Source organism: Podarcis liolepis (genome assembly GCF_965112155.1).
Source record: "Podarcis liolepis genome assembly, chromosome: Z".
Taxonomy (NCBI): domain Eukaryota; kingdom Metazoa; phylum Chordata; class Lepidosauria; order Squamata; family Lacertidae; genus Podarcis; species Podarcis liolepis.
In genome coordinates this window covers 8,317,540-8,333,508 of record NC_139570.1, presented here as the reverse complement: position 1 = coordinate 8,333,508, position 15,969 = coordinate 8,317,540, and the positions used below count along the sequence as shown (strand labels likewise).

Below are 15,969 nucleotides of genomic sequence, written 5' to 3'. Positions count from 1 at the left end.
TACTGCTAATGCAGTGGTATTTTTCACCTGGGGAGGTGCCATGGACATAGCAAGGATTTTTGTTGGGGGGGGCAGGACTTTTGTTAGCGCGGGAGGAGGGGGGAACCGACGTTACTGGTTACAGTGGTACCTCAAGTTACAGATGTTTCATGGTACAGACGCTTCAGGTTACAGACTCCGCTAACCCAGAAATAGTACCTCGGGTTAAGAACTTTGCTTCAGGATGAGAACAGAAATTGTGCAGTGGCAGCACAGCAGCAGCAGGAGGCCCCTTTAGCTAAAGTGGTGCTTCAGGTTAAGAACAGTTTCAGGTTAAGAACAGACCTCTGGAACGAATTAAGTTCTTAACCTGAGGTGCCACTGTAGTTAGTTAGGTATTTCTATTGTTTTACTTGATGGGGGCAGCTGCCCCCCCCCCGCTATGCCCAGGGCTGGATTTAGATTTGATGAGGCCCTAAGCTACTGAAGGTAATGGGGCCCTTTATATGTCCAGCTGTCCTTTGTCAACAACAAATTGTTGCTGTTTTTTGTGTTGAATATATGCTATATGGTAATTTATGGACCTAAAAGGTATCTAAAGCCATTTGCACATAACAAAATATGTATTTTATCAAAGTAATTGTTGAACTGAAATACAATTAGGGAGAAGTATATTAATAGTGAATTTTTGGGGGTCCCAAGAGAGTGGGGCCCTAAGCTATAGCTTGTTTAAAGGTAAAGGGACCCCTGACCATTAGGTCCAGTCGTGACCGACTCTGGGGTTGCGGTGCTCATCTGGCTTTACTGGCTGAGGGAGCCGGCGTACAGCTTCCGGGTCATGTGGCCAGCAGGACTAAGCCGCTTCTGGCGAACCAGAGCAGCTCATGGAAACACCGTTTACCTTCCCGCCGGAGCGGTATCTATTTATCTACTTGCACTCTGACGTGCTTTCGAACTCCTAGGTTGGCAGGAGCAGGGACTGAACAAGGGGAGCTCACCCCGTCGGGGGATTCGAACCGCCGACCTTCTGATCAGCAAAAAGGCCGCGTTTCATTAGCACTACCGCAATTAAAGCCACCCAGATGTTCATGCAACATCTGCTAGCAATGCAACTCGTAAATGCCAAGGAGAACAACGGCGCTGACTCTCAGGGCAGCGCGTAATAGGACGGCGACCTCGCAGTTCGATCCTATGCTCTGCGCACCAAGGATCGGCAGAAAAGCGCAGGAACCTCAGCTGCGCCCTCTCCCGGCCGCCGGCAGCCTGGCCGCTTCTTCCAGATCGCAGGAGGCACCTCCAGAGCCCTGCCTCTTGCGGGGTGGAGCCCCGGAACGCCGCCCCGCGCCCGCTTCCTCCCCCGCTCCTCCTGTCGGGTCGAAGTGGGAGGATCCCGGCAATCCCCATTGCTCCCCTGGTCTCTTTCTGGAAGGGAGCGCAGCTCAGCGGCTCCTCGGAGATGGGGATGGAGTGGCGGGCGCGCGTCGCTGCTGCGTTCTGCCTCCTTTGCGTTGCTGGATCCGTCCGGGCAGGAAGACCACCGTCAGGTGCTGTTGGAAGCGGGGCGGGCAAAAGAGGAAGTTTAGCGGGGTTGGAGGGCGTGATCGTGCAGGGAATGATCCGAGGCGTCCCGCGGCTGTCGGGGAAAGCCCAGAAGCAGGACCTGCCGCTTGCAGATAGATGGGGAGCGGGGAATTCGGGACGGGTACGAGTTTGGGAGCATGGGATGCTAGCAGTACCTCTCCACCCCCCACCCCGCAAAAAGAAACCCCAAAACCTGGCTGTCCCTGCAGGTATTTTGTACCGCAACCCCTATTGTCCCTGACCGTTGACGGGGTCCACTGGTGTAGATGGGAGTTGCAGTCCGGTAGTTTCTGGAGATCGCCAGGTTGGGAAAATCTACTTGTGAGGAGTTTGCAGGGTGAATGGAGTGCAAATCAGGTGAGCAGAAGGATCCAGGTGCCTTTATCAAGAACTGTTGCCTGCAGAAGGGAGACTGTCCTGGACTGTCCGGAGGTCACTGCGGTCAGGTAGCTTGAGGCCAGCACCCCAAACAGCTGGTTTAATCCTATTTGATTAATTTTGCAAACTGCTCTGAGGTATTCTACAATCAAGCGGCATATAAATTTCATAAGGTCTGTGAGGTAGTTTGGGGTGTCATGGGAGGTTAGCAGGGGGTCAGTTATTAAATTCATTATTAGCTCAATTGCAAAGATATTTAGGATGGTTTGGAGGTCATCCTCAGAGTGTGCACACACTGTGTTGACATCAGCATAGTGAATGGTTCACTTTGACAGCCATTGTTATCTGTGATTGTTGCTGTCATATTATCATGGAGGAGTCGAATAGTGTTCACAAATTTATCTGGGCAGTCAAAATTGGCCTCCACAGTCACTTACAGACTCACTTTTAAAACCGTGCTTATGGAAGACAATCTTACTCGGCTACAAGTGATCGCCAAAGAAGAAGAAGAAGAAGAAGAAGAAGAACTCAATTGGCATAGGTCTTTGTAGGATTTCTGCCTTGAATACCAAAATGCTCAGCGCATTACATTGCAACGGTGCCATTTATTTCTTCAATCCCTTTGTAAGAATGCCTAAATATCCCTTAAGTTAGTTTGATGGTGTTAATCCCTTTAAAATGGTATTATTGTACATGGGGCGTTGACCTGCTGCTGGTTTTTCTAACAGGGTTAAGCAGTTAAAATTAGCGACTGATACATCCCACTCTTCTCATTGTTTCCGTCTAAAGCATTGACTGATAGTGCTAACACTTTCCTATTAACTCTTTGGCTTTCAAGATGGCATGAACGTCCTTTTCATCGTTGCTGACGATCTGCGGCCTGCATTGGGCTCTTACGGCGACCCAGTAGTGAGATCTCCAAACATTGATCAGTTGGCTTCGCGCAGCGTTGTGTTCCAAAATGCTTTTGCACAAGTAAGCAACACAACATTATGTAAACTTTTACCACTCCCTCTGTTTCTGGTGCTCAGGTTGTGTCACTTTGTGTAGACAAAATGTCTACCAACCCCTTATATTCATATGTTAGTAATCTCACGTTTCTCTGCTGACGACAATCTGCAAGGCCGTTTACAGTTTTCCCCTTTTTCATATGGCAGGTGTTGACTAATCCTAAAGGATTAGTCGTAGTCATGGAGAATGGCGTTATCCAAGGCTGTTCATGATTTTTGCTGCAATGTGTCTTCGTACAAACTGGCTGGGCAAAGGAAAATGTGTCACTTGATGCTTAAATATCAGTTCATTGTGATGTCAGGTGGCCTTGGTGAAGACTTGATGTTTTCATCCACAAAAAATGTTTTTGATTTGAGTTCCTACTGAAATGAGGCTGCATTTTAATGTTGTATTTTAATCTTGTTTTAAAGTTGTAGTTCAATTAATTGTTTTATACCTGGTGTTAGCTGCCCTGAGCCCGGTCTTGGCTGGGGAGGGTGGGGTATAAATAAAATTTAATAATAATAATTAAAAAGAAAGCCGTCCCTGTCTGTCAAAGGTAGGCCATAGGGTGGCGGGTAGGGAAGGCAGGGGTCTGGCCTCTTTGCGGGATTGGCTCAGGTGTTCAGGAGCACTCAGTGGTTTGCCACTGAATAGCAATCCTGGAGCGGGGGAGGCTATTCCTGTCATGTCCTTGAGGTGTCTTAGCAACCAACAAAGATGTTGGATGTTCCTGCTTCAGACTGATAGTGAAGGACACTTGCTGAGGGACTGCATGCTGTCCTATGAATCTGCTTGCGTGCTTGCTTGCTCAGATTAGTACCAGAGAGCTACTTTACACTGAAGTGGACTGTTTGCCCTTAGAGCCCAGTGTTGTCCACATCAGCCCTTGGCCTTATTTCATGCCAGTGGCAAAGGAAGGAAAAACTGGGAGGAAAAGCAATGGCAGAGAGAAAAAGAGAGAAGCCCCAGCTGCTACTGGTTCTTTCTCCCATTCGCAGTCAGCATCTAGGCTCCAACAGATTCTCCTTGACAGAACGTGGTCCTCAACAGAAAATAGTTTCTGTGTCCTTTTGCAGAGAAGGGACTGTCCTTCAGCCTTTGCCTGGAGCTATCAGGGACTGAACCCAAGACGTCTTGCATTCAAAGCATGTGCTCTGCCAGTGGTCCAGGGCTGCAGGAGGTCAAAGACTTGTTGCTATTTCTGCAGGAGAGTCCCTGTCTCCAGCATCCCTGAGCCACTCAGCATCAAAGGGATGATTCTTGGCCTCTGTGTGCTCCAAAGGGAAGCATTTAGGAACACCAAAAGCACAAGGGGCTTCCATTCCAAGAGAATGGTGAGCAAGTCATGTTACATACAATGCAACTTCATGGAAAACACAACTTAAGTCATTCTGAAAGAAGCTACTGGAGCCCTCCAAACCATTTGCCTGTGCACATGTATAGAAAACAGCTGAAAGGCAACGTATGGGATCTGTGTGGATATTACAATCCATCCCTCGTTGTGAAAACTTAGAAGGTTGTATAATCTTAGTAGGGGGTGCAGCAGGGGTGTAGCTGTGACTATCATGAGGGGATCCTGCACTTCTGAATTTGCCACCACACTATTGTCTACCGCTGAGCCATGGCCTTCCTCTCCTTTCCCCCCCAGCAAGCTGTCTGTGCCCCAAGCAGAGTGTCATTCCTCACTGGGCGGAGACCTGACACCACCAGGCTCTATGATTTTAATTCCTACTGGAGAGCGCACGCGGGAAATTATTCCACGTTGCCGCAGTACTTCCAGGAAAATGGCTACATCACCCTCTCCGTAGGGAAAGTGTTTCACCCAGGTAAGCTCTGAATTGGAAGGATGAGATCTCTGCAGAACCAGCTTTAGTGTAAGCCGAGTGGCTTTTAGAATTTGGAGAATTAATTTGAAAGGATTCCCCCACTCCACTCCTGGACATTTATTCTGCTGCTTCTGTTTTTCAGGGGTTTCATCAAACCATAACGATGACTATCCGTACAGTTGGACCACCCCTGCTTTTCATCCCTCATCTGAAAAATACGAAAACACAAAGGTGAATGGATGCTATGGCTAATTATTTCTACCATTATTAACTGGGCTGCACTGCTGGTGTGCGTGGCTGATTCGCAGAGATATGGAGGCTACAGTGCTGTGCCTAGTTAGCTTGGGAATTATCTTAATTGAACTTAGTGATATTGCCTTCTAAATAGGCGTGTATAGGTTTGTGCTATTGGACAAGTCTTGCTTTCAAGGACTTTGCAACCTAAAGCCAGTATTGCAAATTTTTGATTTAAACCAAACTAGACTTTAATTTTTGTTGGCTTTAGCCAACAATAAAGCTTTTGATTTATTTACAGCCGCATCCATATACCCATTGTTGCTTGGGAATTCTAAGAAACAAACAAACATCAGTTCAGTTTGTAAGTCAGTGGTTCAAATCAGATTGAAAGGTTCAATCTGCCATCTTGATTTAAAATGGCATCCAGCTGCATCCAAACATAGATTAAAAAAAACCTTCTCCTTGATCCCAGGAACCATCGCAAAAAAATTGATGACAATATCTTAAGGGGCCCAAATGCATGGTGAACAAACAACTTTCCAAAATATATAGTAGATGGAATAAAAAAATTCCTTCCAGTAGCACCTTAAAGCCACCTTAGAGCCAGTGTGGTGTAGTGGTTAAGAGCGGTAGTCACGTAATCTGGGGAACCAGGTTCGCTTCCCCCGCTCCTCCACATGCAGCTGCTGGGTGACCTTGGGCCAGTCACACTTCTTTGAAGTCTCTCAGCCCCACTCACCTCACAGAGTGTTTGTTGTGGGGGAGGAAGGGAAAGGAGAATGTTAGCCGCTTTGAGACTCCTGAAGGGGAGTGAAAGGCGGGATATCAAATCCAAACTCTTCTTCTTCTTCTTCTTCAACTAAGTTAGTTCTTGGTATGAGCTTTCGTGTGCATGCACACTTCTTCAGATACACATAGTAGATGGGTTATAGTGTGTTTATCATTTAAATGTTGTACTGTGCATTATCGTTTTTAATGGTTTGTAAACTACATGGAGAATTCTTGTTATATGGGTGGTATAAAAATGGAAAATAGGAATGAAATAATAAGTAAAGAAAAATAATTTGTATTCTGCCTCTCCCTGAAACATAAATTTGTGCTCAAAGTAGCATTCAAATTCAAGTCTAATCTAACTGTAAAGTAGAAATACATTGGAATGAGACGAGGATAAGAAGGAGTGTATGTGTACAATTGCAGCTACAGTTAAATAAAGTTTGGAGATAGCTGGGAATGAAAATTAAGAAGATAAGCCAAATTCCATGGGGAAGGGTTAGATTTTGAGGAGGGCTTTGAAGAAATAGGAGAGATGAGATATATGGGGAAATGATTTTGGCAGGTTATAGGGACATATTTTTGTTTACTCACGGGACCATTAACAAAGTGTTCATACATGAGTAGCAGCAGTCAAAGTGGTGTGGGCAGGGGAGATGAAGGCCCCAAAGACCCTGCCAACTGCGCAAACTACCCATAAGCAATTCGCTTGGGGGTGGCAGGTGCCAGACGTTCGACAGGGAACATGCTTCCATTCCATGTGAGGACCACTAACAGTGACTCTGCTGAAGACCTAAGCGATAAGGCAAGGATATCTGGAGGGTATCAGGAGATCCTTAAGGTATCCCAGTTCCAAGTTGTTAAGGACTTTGTGAATCAATACAATAGGCTTGTGTTGATTTCACTGGGACTTTTTGCCTTGTGATTTGTTTTTGATCCCAGTGCCCCTCTCAGGAGACTGTTTTCTTCTTTTAAAGGTTTGCAAAGGGAAAGATGGAGAACTTCACGCCAACCTTATCTGCCCAGTGGATGTTTCAGAGATGCCCGAGGGGACCTTGCCAGATATCCAGAGCACAGAGGAAGCGATTCGTTTATTGAACATTGTGAAGGAGAGTAAGAGCAAGTTCTTCCTGGCTGTTGGGTATCACAAACCCCATATTCCATTCAGGTACCCCCAGGTAAGGAAGCCTGAATAGAAGAGCCCACCTGAAAGAAATGCGCAGTCCTAGACAGTTGTTCTAGATCAATGAAAATCACATGGGGTTTGGAATTTGGTTGGCCAAAAATGGTTTGGTTGCTTGACCCTCTAGATCAAGTATGGGAAACTGTGAGGTGGACAGCGAATGGTGACTTATCTCTCCCATTTGACCATCTGAATCAACGCTAGTGAAACTGAACATGCTGCCTTTGGCAGTGCAACAGGGGAAATTCCTGAAAATACAACTTGTAGAGAGACTATGCCCCTGCGGACAGAGGCAAATAGAATCAGTCATGCATGTTCTTTTGCACTGCCCCTGGCATCAGACAATTTGATCTACGTTTATAATCAGTTGGTTGTTAGTAGGGAGTAACATGCAGAGGAATGGAAAGTAGCTTTTCTTATGTTTTTTTGGGATGGGGATAAGATGGAGATATTAGCCAGGTTTCTGCAAAACGCAGCGAGGGTTTGCGAATGTTATACAACATTAACTCAAGTGTTAGATTCAGGTTTTGATGTGTTAATTTATGCTATGTGCCAATAAAGGTTTGAGAATTTGAATTTGTGTGGGGAACTGGATCGGGTCCATGGGTTGGAGCCTTATCTCCCCGCACCCACAGGGGCCAATTTTCACAGGTGGGTGATACAGTCAGTGGCTCCCATGGGTGGAGTTGCCATCTAGATGGGGTTCTTCAAAGTTCTCCCTAGTCACAACACGGCTGCTGCCACATGCCAAACACAGCATGTCGCCTGGTTGTAAGAACCATGGCAGAACAGCAGTAGGAAAACTGCAGCCTGTTTTTGTTTGCAAGCCTTGAAATGGCTCTTCTGAAATCTCTGCTCCAGGAATTTCTCAAATTATACCCCTGGGAAAACATCACACTGGCCTCTGATCCTGATGTTCCTAAAGGGCTCCCTTCTGTGGCCTACAATCCCTGGATGGACATCAGGCATAGGGAGGATGTTGCAGCACTGAACATCAGCTTCCCTTATGGGCCAATTCCAGAAGACTTCCAGGTAGGTGACATATTCTCTTTCTCTGCACTAAGCTGAAGTGCAAGTCAACGATCTGGCCGCTCTCTGCTCCAGGTTTTGCAGGTCCCTTGGGCAAGGTGCAATTCTTGGGCCCCCTGCTCCCTCCCTTTGGGAGCCTCTATCTTTATGACCACCAACTGCTGCTGCTCCTCTTCCTCATCACTGCTTCCACCTATTTCCTTGCAAGGTATAGAGCTGCTGAGCAAGCAGGCAGCAACACCCACCTCTCTTGGGCACCAGCACGGTTGTCTGGACCAGGGTGAGAAGTAGTGGCTCACACAGTGCGGGACAGGAGGAGCAGGCCCGAGGGGCGTTCTTGTCAGTAGCTCCCTTGCTGGGCTGCTGGCCTTTGGCAGATGCCAAGCATGAAGATCCTTAGTGCTGCTCCTGGATCTCGTTCTGATATGGGAGTAGGGAACTTGGGGAATCCTTAGCTTTTGGGGTTTGCTTTATGGCAGAACGTTTCAGGGCATGCTTCAGATTTGGGGGGAATGTGGGTGGCACCAGTCACAAAGTAGCTGCCATGGTGGCGGCAGGGGTAGGTGGGCATGTGACATAACACCAGACAGGGACCGTGGCATAACACAAAATTAGAGAGACAGCCGCCCCGCAACAGCCTTATGTCTGGCACGGGAAAGTCAGCTGCGACCTGGTTGGTCCTTAGTATGGAGAGATAACATAATATTGATCACAAACACATACAGAGCCTCTGTTGTGATCTAATAACAGACAAAAGCTCCTTATTAATACTGGGATGGAGCCACTTGTATCCTTTCCAGATATTGTGGGACTACAACTCCCATCAGCCCCAGCCAGCATGGCCAATGGTGAAGGATGATGGAAGCTGTAGTCCAGCACCATTCAGTAGGTCACAACTTCCCTAACCTTGGTATGATAAGTTGGGCAATTAGGTTGCAAGCAGGTCTTTAGTGTGAAAAATACCCTGAGTCCTTATAGATGCTTTTTAGATAGTCCTTATAGATAGTTCTTGGATGTTTTTCTAAATTTTTTTGCAGCGGCAAATTCGTCAAAGCTACTTTGCATCTGTATCTTACGTGGATACGCTGGTTGGGAGGTTGCTAAGTGCCCTAGATGACATGGAGCTGTCCCACAACACAATCGTAGTGTTTACCGCAGACCACGGTAAGTTGTCTTGTTGACATATTAATGCAGAGCTTTCCAATCACTGTGTCGTAACATGTTAGTGTGTCGGCTGCAGTGTGTAGCTGTGTTGCATGAATGTTCTTCCTGGGGCTGGAAAGGGGTTAGGTAACCTCCAGTTTGCTGGTAAAACTGAATCACTGTGTAGTGAGATGATGCCTGTCTAAAAAGTGTGTCACCAACATGAAAAGTTTGGAAATCAATGGGTATCAGTGGCTCTTAGTCATGAAGGATGTACAGTGGTACCTCGCAAGACGAATGCCTCGCAAGACAAAAAACTCGCTAGACGAAAGGGTTTTTTGTTTTTTGAGCTGCTTTGCAAGACGATTTTCCCTATGGGCTTGCTTTGCAAGACGGAAACGTCTTGCAAGTTTGTTTCCTTTTTCTTAACACCGTTAATACAGTTGCGACTTGACTTCGAGGAGCAACTCATAGAACGTGGTGTGGTAGCCTTTTTTGAGGTTTTTAAAGACTTTGGTGATTTTTCAAGCTTTTCCAAAACTTTCCCGACACTGTGCTTCGCAAGATGAAAAAAATCGCAAGACGACAAAACTCGCGGAACGAATTAATTTCGTCTTGCGAGGCACCACTGTATAGTAACTGCCTCCAGGACCAGAGATAGTTTACCTCTGAATACAAGTCACCTAGAATCAGGATTAGGAGATTGATGCTGGACTTGGCTCCTGTTTGTAGGCTCCCTATGGGTTTCTGGTTTGTCACTTTGGTTTTTTTTTTAAAAAATAATTTTTATTAACAGGCCAATCACAACACATTATCCATATCACATTGATTCCAAATTATACAGCCAAATTTTAAATTTGGTTGGGGGTACCCATACATCAAGCTCGGCTCGAGTCCAAAACAGCATCACTTTTCTTACTGCATTAATTAAACAGTTCTGTCCAGTTTGATCTGGATAGAGCTTTATTACTTCCTTTCTCTTCTTGTTGTTATCATAAATTCCTTTCTTTGCGATCTCTGATGATTTTCACAAGCAGGTTGAAACCTGGCATTCTATGTGGGTTTTGTACTCTTCCAAAAATCATATCGATCCGGGACAGCCTCCGTACAACGCTTCCATAAACAAAATTAATCTCCGATCTGTCCTTTATTTTTCTCAGGCTTACCGAATAAATCAAATGAGTCTGGGGGTTCTGTCAGGTCAAACTTACATTCCAGCATTCCTTCTCATCAAACAATCCTGATTCTCCTCCCCCAGTCCTTCTTCCTCCGGCAGACCTGTCCTGGCGAGACGCCATTTTTTAACTGCGTCATAAAAATTTTCCTCTTTTCTCACCATTCTCCAGTCTTCTTTCCTCCCACATAGTTCTTAAAATCCTGCCTGTGGTTCATAGAAACGCAACAATCTTATTTCTTTCTGGGGTGAAGGGTTATTAATGTCACATCATGCAGGGAAAAAAAGATTTTTTTCCTCCACCCCCCCCCCCCTTCGTTCCAAACATACAGTCTCCTTATGGTAGTTCATCAGAAGATTTACTTATCCGTCCAATTATAATTCCAAGCTGCAGCAACCAGCACGCGCTGATTGGAATCGGCTTCAGGAAGAGCTGACTTCACCGAGGGCCTGTGCCAAGTGTTCAGCACCCCCATCACTCGTTTCAGGGGGTGCATTGTGAACACCGCTGGCAGGACAGCACTCCCCCACATCCTGGGGGAGCAAAAGGAAGGCTGCATACTTCCCATAGCAGCCCCTTAGTGCCTCGGATGGGTCAGAGAGATGTTATTGTCGGCCATCTTCCAACGCGCCACCTGGTGGCCCCCCCGGTTTGTCACTTTGAGAACAGGACATGGACTGAACTGGCCACTGGCCCGATCTAGCAGGGCTCTTGCGTTCTTACAAGAATTGGAATATTCATATATTGCAGGGGTGGGAACCGTTGGCTCACCAGATGTTGTTCAAATGCAACTCGAATCAGACCCAGCAAGCATGGCTAATGGTCAGGAATGGTGGAAGCTGCAGTTCAGCAACATCTGGAGGGCCAGATGTTATATATAATCACTTCTTCTTTTGCCGGGTCAGGCTCTTTGTTCAACGCAGGGATGGGGAACTTCTAGTCTTTCACATGTTACTGGTCTACAACTCCCATCATTCCTAGCCATTTGCCAGGCTAGCTGGCGCTCATGAGATTCGGAGTCCAGCAGCATCAGGAGGGCTACAGGTTCCCTATCCTTGGCCTAGCCCAATACTGGCAGATATATCTCTTGATGCAAGTTCCACCATCCCTGGCCATTGGTTGGCAGGGGCTGATAAGTGTTGGGAGTCCAATGACGTTTGGAGGGCTGTGGGTTCCTCATTCCTGTGCAGGTCAAGTGTCCAACTCTATATAAGGCAGTTTGCTACTTTCCTGCATGTTTTATTCACATACTATGTAGGGATTTTTTTTTTAATTAGGCAACTAATATTGTAATTAATAAATGACTAAGTTAAAGTGGCCTACAGGGGGGAAATGGGAGTTCCCCAAGGGTTCCTCACCAATCAGGTAAGTGGCTGTTTAACAAGCTTGTTTCTGTGCATTCTGAGATAGTTGCTTGAAAAACCTTAGCATCTGCTTTACCAATGATCATTCGTGCCCCTCCAACACATAGATGATGCTCTTCCTTCAGTGTTTCTTGATCTTGTCTAGGCTGGTCACTGGGCGAACATGGCGAATGGGCGAAATACAGCAACTTTGATGTCGCGACCCGGGTGCCACTGATGTTCTATGTTCCAGGAATGACAGTCCCCACCTCTCACCTGGGAGAGAGGGTTTTTCCTTTCATCGATCCCTTCACACAGGTTTCAAGCCCTGTTGCACAAGGTAAATCTTCAGAGTTTAATTAATGTTGGGTTGAAATAAACGACAGACGAGTGACAAGTGTCATATGGCAAAACTTCCTATCAAATTAATGATGTAAATATTTGGGCTGCAACATTTAATTGATTATTTGGTTGACTCGTTTTAAAACAAGCAAAGCAACAAACCGTTTGGTCAGCGACGAAGGTGCCCTGGTTAAGTGGACACATTACACACATTAATGTTTTAAACATACACACATTAATGTTTTAAAATAAAAATATTTTTTTACAAAGCACTGTAGATGTTAAGGGCCATCTTCAGAGGCATTTCACTTTCTTTCACAGGAAGGAATCCCTATTCCAAAATGATGCTTTGTGTTTTGTTTCAAAATTATTATTTTACTTACACACATTTATGCCTCTTTAATTGTTTTACTTAATGACAGCACAAGCTGATATGTTTTTCTACTCATCCATAGCTGTTGTGTGTGCCGTTTTAAATACTGGATTTTTTTTACTGTCCTTCTCAAAGTGTCGTAATTACTCAAAGCACTGCCATATAAAAATCCAGTATTAAAACCTAGCAGAACGAAGCCATAAAATTCTCACGAAATCCCATAACTACAATCCAAAGGCACTAGCAGCAACACAGTTCAATTAATGATGGCATATTAAATACCTGGGTTGCTTTTTGAAAAAATCAAATTTGTTTCAACTTTTCAAATACCACAAGGGCACAATGTCAGTATATAAGCAAAACTGATGATACAGAAATGCTTAAACATTTGGGCACGCGTGCGCCCACCCGCCCACCCACCGACTGTTGTTAGTATTTCTTAAAATCCTCCATCCCACCCAATCCCCCATCCCCAAATACATTAAAAAAGGTAAAGGATCCCGACAGTTAAGTCCAGTCGAGGATGACTCTGGGGTTGCAGCGCTCATCTCGCTTTACTGGCCAAGGGAGCCGACGTTTGTCTGCAGACAGTTTTTCTGGGTCATGTGGCCAGCATGACTTAGCCACTTCTGGTGAAACCAGAACAGCACACAGAAATGCCATTTACCTTCCCGCCGGAGTGGTACGTACCTATTTATCTACTTGCACTTTGACATGCTTTTGAACTGCTAGGTTGGCAGGTGCTGGGACCGAGCAATGGGAACTCACCCTGTTGCGGGGATTCGAACCGCTGACCTTCCGATCAGCAAGTCCAAGGCTCAGTGGTTTACACCACAGTGCCACCCTCCCAAATACATTAAAGGTAAAGGTACCCCTGACCGTTAGGTCCAGCCGAGGATGACTCTGGGGTTGCAGCGCTCATCTCGCTCTATAGGCCAGCTCCCGTTGTTCAGTCCCAGCTCCTGCCCAAATACATTAGACGACTGGAAAACATGAACGTGACACCAGTAACAATATAAAAGCAACCCTTGAACTTTGGAAATGACTTTCCCTTTTCACATCACCATTTGAAGTGAAGTGACCCAATTTCTAGAAAGTTGACATTTCCTCTCTGTTTTGCCTCCCACTACTATGATCTGTTCAGTTAACTTGCCCAGAATTGCAAAGACCCAGGACTGACATAACCATTGAGTTAGAACAGGGAGTTTACTGGACACCTGTACAGTGGTGCCCCGCAAGACGAATGCCTCGCAAGACGGAAAACTCGCTAGACGAAAGAGTTTTCCGTTTTGGAGGTGCTTCGCAAAACGAATCTCCTATGGGCTTGCTTCGCAAGACGAAAATGTCTTGCGAGTTCCTGCGGGTTTTTCCCCCTTTCCCCCCCTTTTTCTAAGCCACTAAGCCGCTTATCAGCTGATCCGATAAGCTGATAAGCCGCTAAAAGCCGCTAATAGCGCTAATCTGCTAATCCGTCAATGGGCTTGCTTCGCAAGACGAAAAAACCGCTAGACGAAGAGAATCACAGAACGGATTCTTTTCGTCTTGCGAGGCACCACTGTAATTAGGTTCCTCAGGTTTTTATGGGAAGAAGTCTTGTTTTACTTCTGAGCTGAGAGATGCAACTCATTGATTTTTTGCGGAACACTTATTCTGCTAGTACTAATTTAGCAGCAGCAGGACTTACTCCTTAGGCAATAGGCATGGCTTTTCTTTCTATTTGCAGTATTTAATTAATTCAAAGCAGCTGGACGTGATCTGCTGAACTCTTTGGATGCTCTCTGACCTTTTCCTTAATGCTTCCTCCCTCCTAGGCAAATCCGGAGAAATTGTTGAGCTGGTGTCCCTCTTCCCGACGCTCGCTGAGCTCGCTGGATTAAAAATCCCCCCTGTATGTCCCCAGCCTTCATTTCACATCCCCCTGTGTGCTGAGGGGCAAAGCTTGCTGCGTTATTTCCCATCCATCCATGGAGGCCAAGGAAACAACAGCAAAGGAGCAAAGGGTTCAGATCCTCCAGTTGCCTGCAGCCAGTATCCCCGCCCAGGAGACACTCCGGATTGGAACTCTGATCTGCCTCTGCTTAAGGACATAAAAGTGATGGGTTATTCTATACGTACCGCTGACTACAGGTGTACGCTGTGGCTTGGGTTCAACCCCAGCAACTTCACAGTCAATCTGAACGACGTCCATGGAGGGGAGCTGTATTTCACAGCGAGTGATCCCAGTCAAGACCATAACAAGTACAGAAGCGACATGCACAGCTCCTTGGCCAAAAAGCTTTGCAACGTCTGGGAGCACAGAATTTGGGGTTCACGTCCTCTTCTGTAAGACATTGCTGCTCAAGTAGTAAAAGACATACAGACCTTTGCGTTATACCCAAAGACGTGTCTTGAATTGCAGCGGCTCTTGGAGCCAAATCTAAAATGTGTTGTGTTCTTGTGTACCAAAGAAGTATTCTTTAGTTTTTTAGAGAGCCAGGGTGGTGTAGTGGTTAAGAGCGGTGGACTTGCAATCTGGTGAACTGGGTTCACTTCCCCGCTCCTCTACATGCAGCTGCTGGGTGACCTTGGGCCAGTCACACTTCTTTGAAGTCTCTCAGCCCCACTCACCTCACAGAATGTTTGTTGTGGGGGAGGAAGGGAAAGGAGAATGTTAGCCGCTTTGAGACTCCTGAAGGGGAGTGAAAGGTGGAATATCAAATCCAAACTCTTCTTCTTAATAAAGATCCCCCCCTTTGCAATGACCATTGAGCTATTGAGTGACATCTTTTCTGAACTCGACTAGTAGTCTTTTAAAGGCATCTAAGCTAGCGGACACCATTTACATTTTATGGCAGTGAATTCTGCAAATCAATCTTTATATTAAAAATTTCTGCACCCCATCTTTCCATAAACGCCTTGTATGTATTTCCTGTCCAAGATTTGCTGCCATGTGTGAAGCAGCATTGAAAAGAAGGAGGTGGCTGTAGTAGTGGGGAGGCTTCTATGAAAAGGTAAGTAAAACACATGCACACAAACCTTCTTTTCTTTCTCTTGAGTCCACGGCCAGTCAGTTTCCTTGGGTGACTGAATGCCAGTAGCTGAGGAACACGAGTAGGGAGGGTCCCATTGCTCTCAGGTCCTGCCTGTAGGCTTCCCATAGGATCCCGGACTAGATGGGCCTTTGCCTTTATGCAGAAGGGCTCTCACATTTCTATAACCCCAGTCTCTAGTGCAGTGGGAGAGTGAAATGAGCCTCTCTCTGTCTGCTTTCTCTGGTGCACACCTTGCATAGTTTTATAAACCACTCTCGTGTGATCTTTCCTGGTCACTTTAAAAAAACCACAAAACCACACACACAAGAAATGATCAGTGCTTTAACCTATTCTTGTAAGGAAGGTGTTCCAGTCCTCAGCTTACATTGGGTACCCTTCTTTCCTTATGAATGGGACCTGCAATAAAATGTTGCAGCATGGCATGCTTCTGGTCAGGGTCTAACAGGCCACACCTTCTATCTGGACACTCCAATACATTTTCTTCTCTCCACTCCCATAGTCAGCATTCTGTGCCTCCTGAGCTTGCTGGGGTTTTTTGGGGGGGGGGGGCAGGGAAATTCCCCTTAGCTTTTTCTATGACTTTT

At 46.1% G+C, this 15,969-nt stretch overlaps 1 protein-coding gene across 2 annotated transcripts; it reads left to right on the top strand.

The window, feature by feature from the left end:
- Positions 1 to 1,124: 1,124 nt before the first annotated feature.
- On the top strand, positions 1,125 to 15,095 carry IDS (iduronate 2-sulfatase). 2 transcript variants are annotated; one of them, XM_083486489.1, is made up of 9 exons: positions 1,125 to 1,523; positions 2,777 to 2,913; positions 4,580 to 4,757; positions 4,900 to 4,988; positions 6,743 to 6,943; positions 7,810 to 7,980; positions 9,015 to 9,141; positions 11,805 to 11,978; positions 14,165 to 15,095. In XM_083486489.1, the coding sequence occupies exons 1-9, from the start codon at positions 1,436 to 1,438 to the stop codon at positions 14,677 to 14,679; spliced, it is 1,680 nt and encodes a 559-aa protein (XP_083342615.1). In that variant the 5' UTR covers positions 1,125 to 1,435; the 3' UTR covers positions 14,680 to 15,095. The 2 variants fall into 2 exon arrangements, with proteins under 2 accessions (XP_083342615.1, XP_083342616.1); XM_083486490.1 differs by lacking the exon at positions 1,125 to 1,523 and adding an exon at positions 1,534 to 1,769.
- The last annotated feature ends 874 nt before the right edge of the window (positions 15,096 to 15,969 follow it).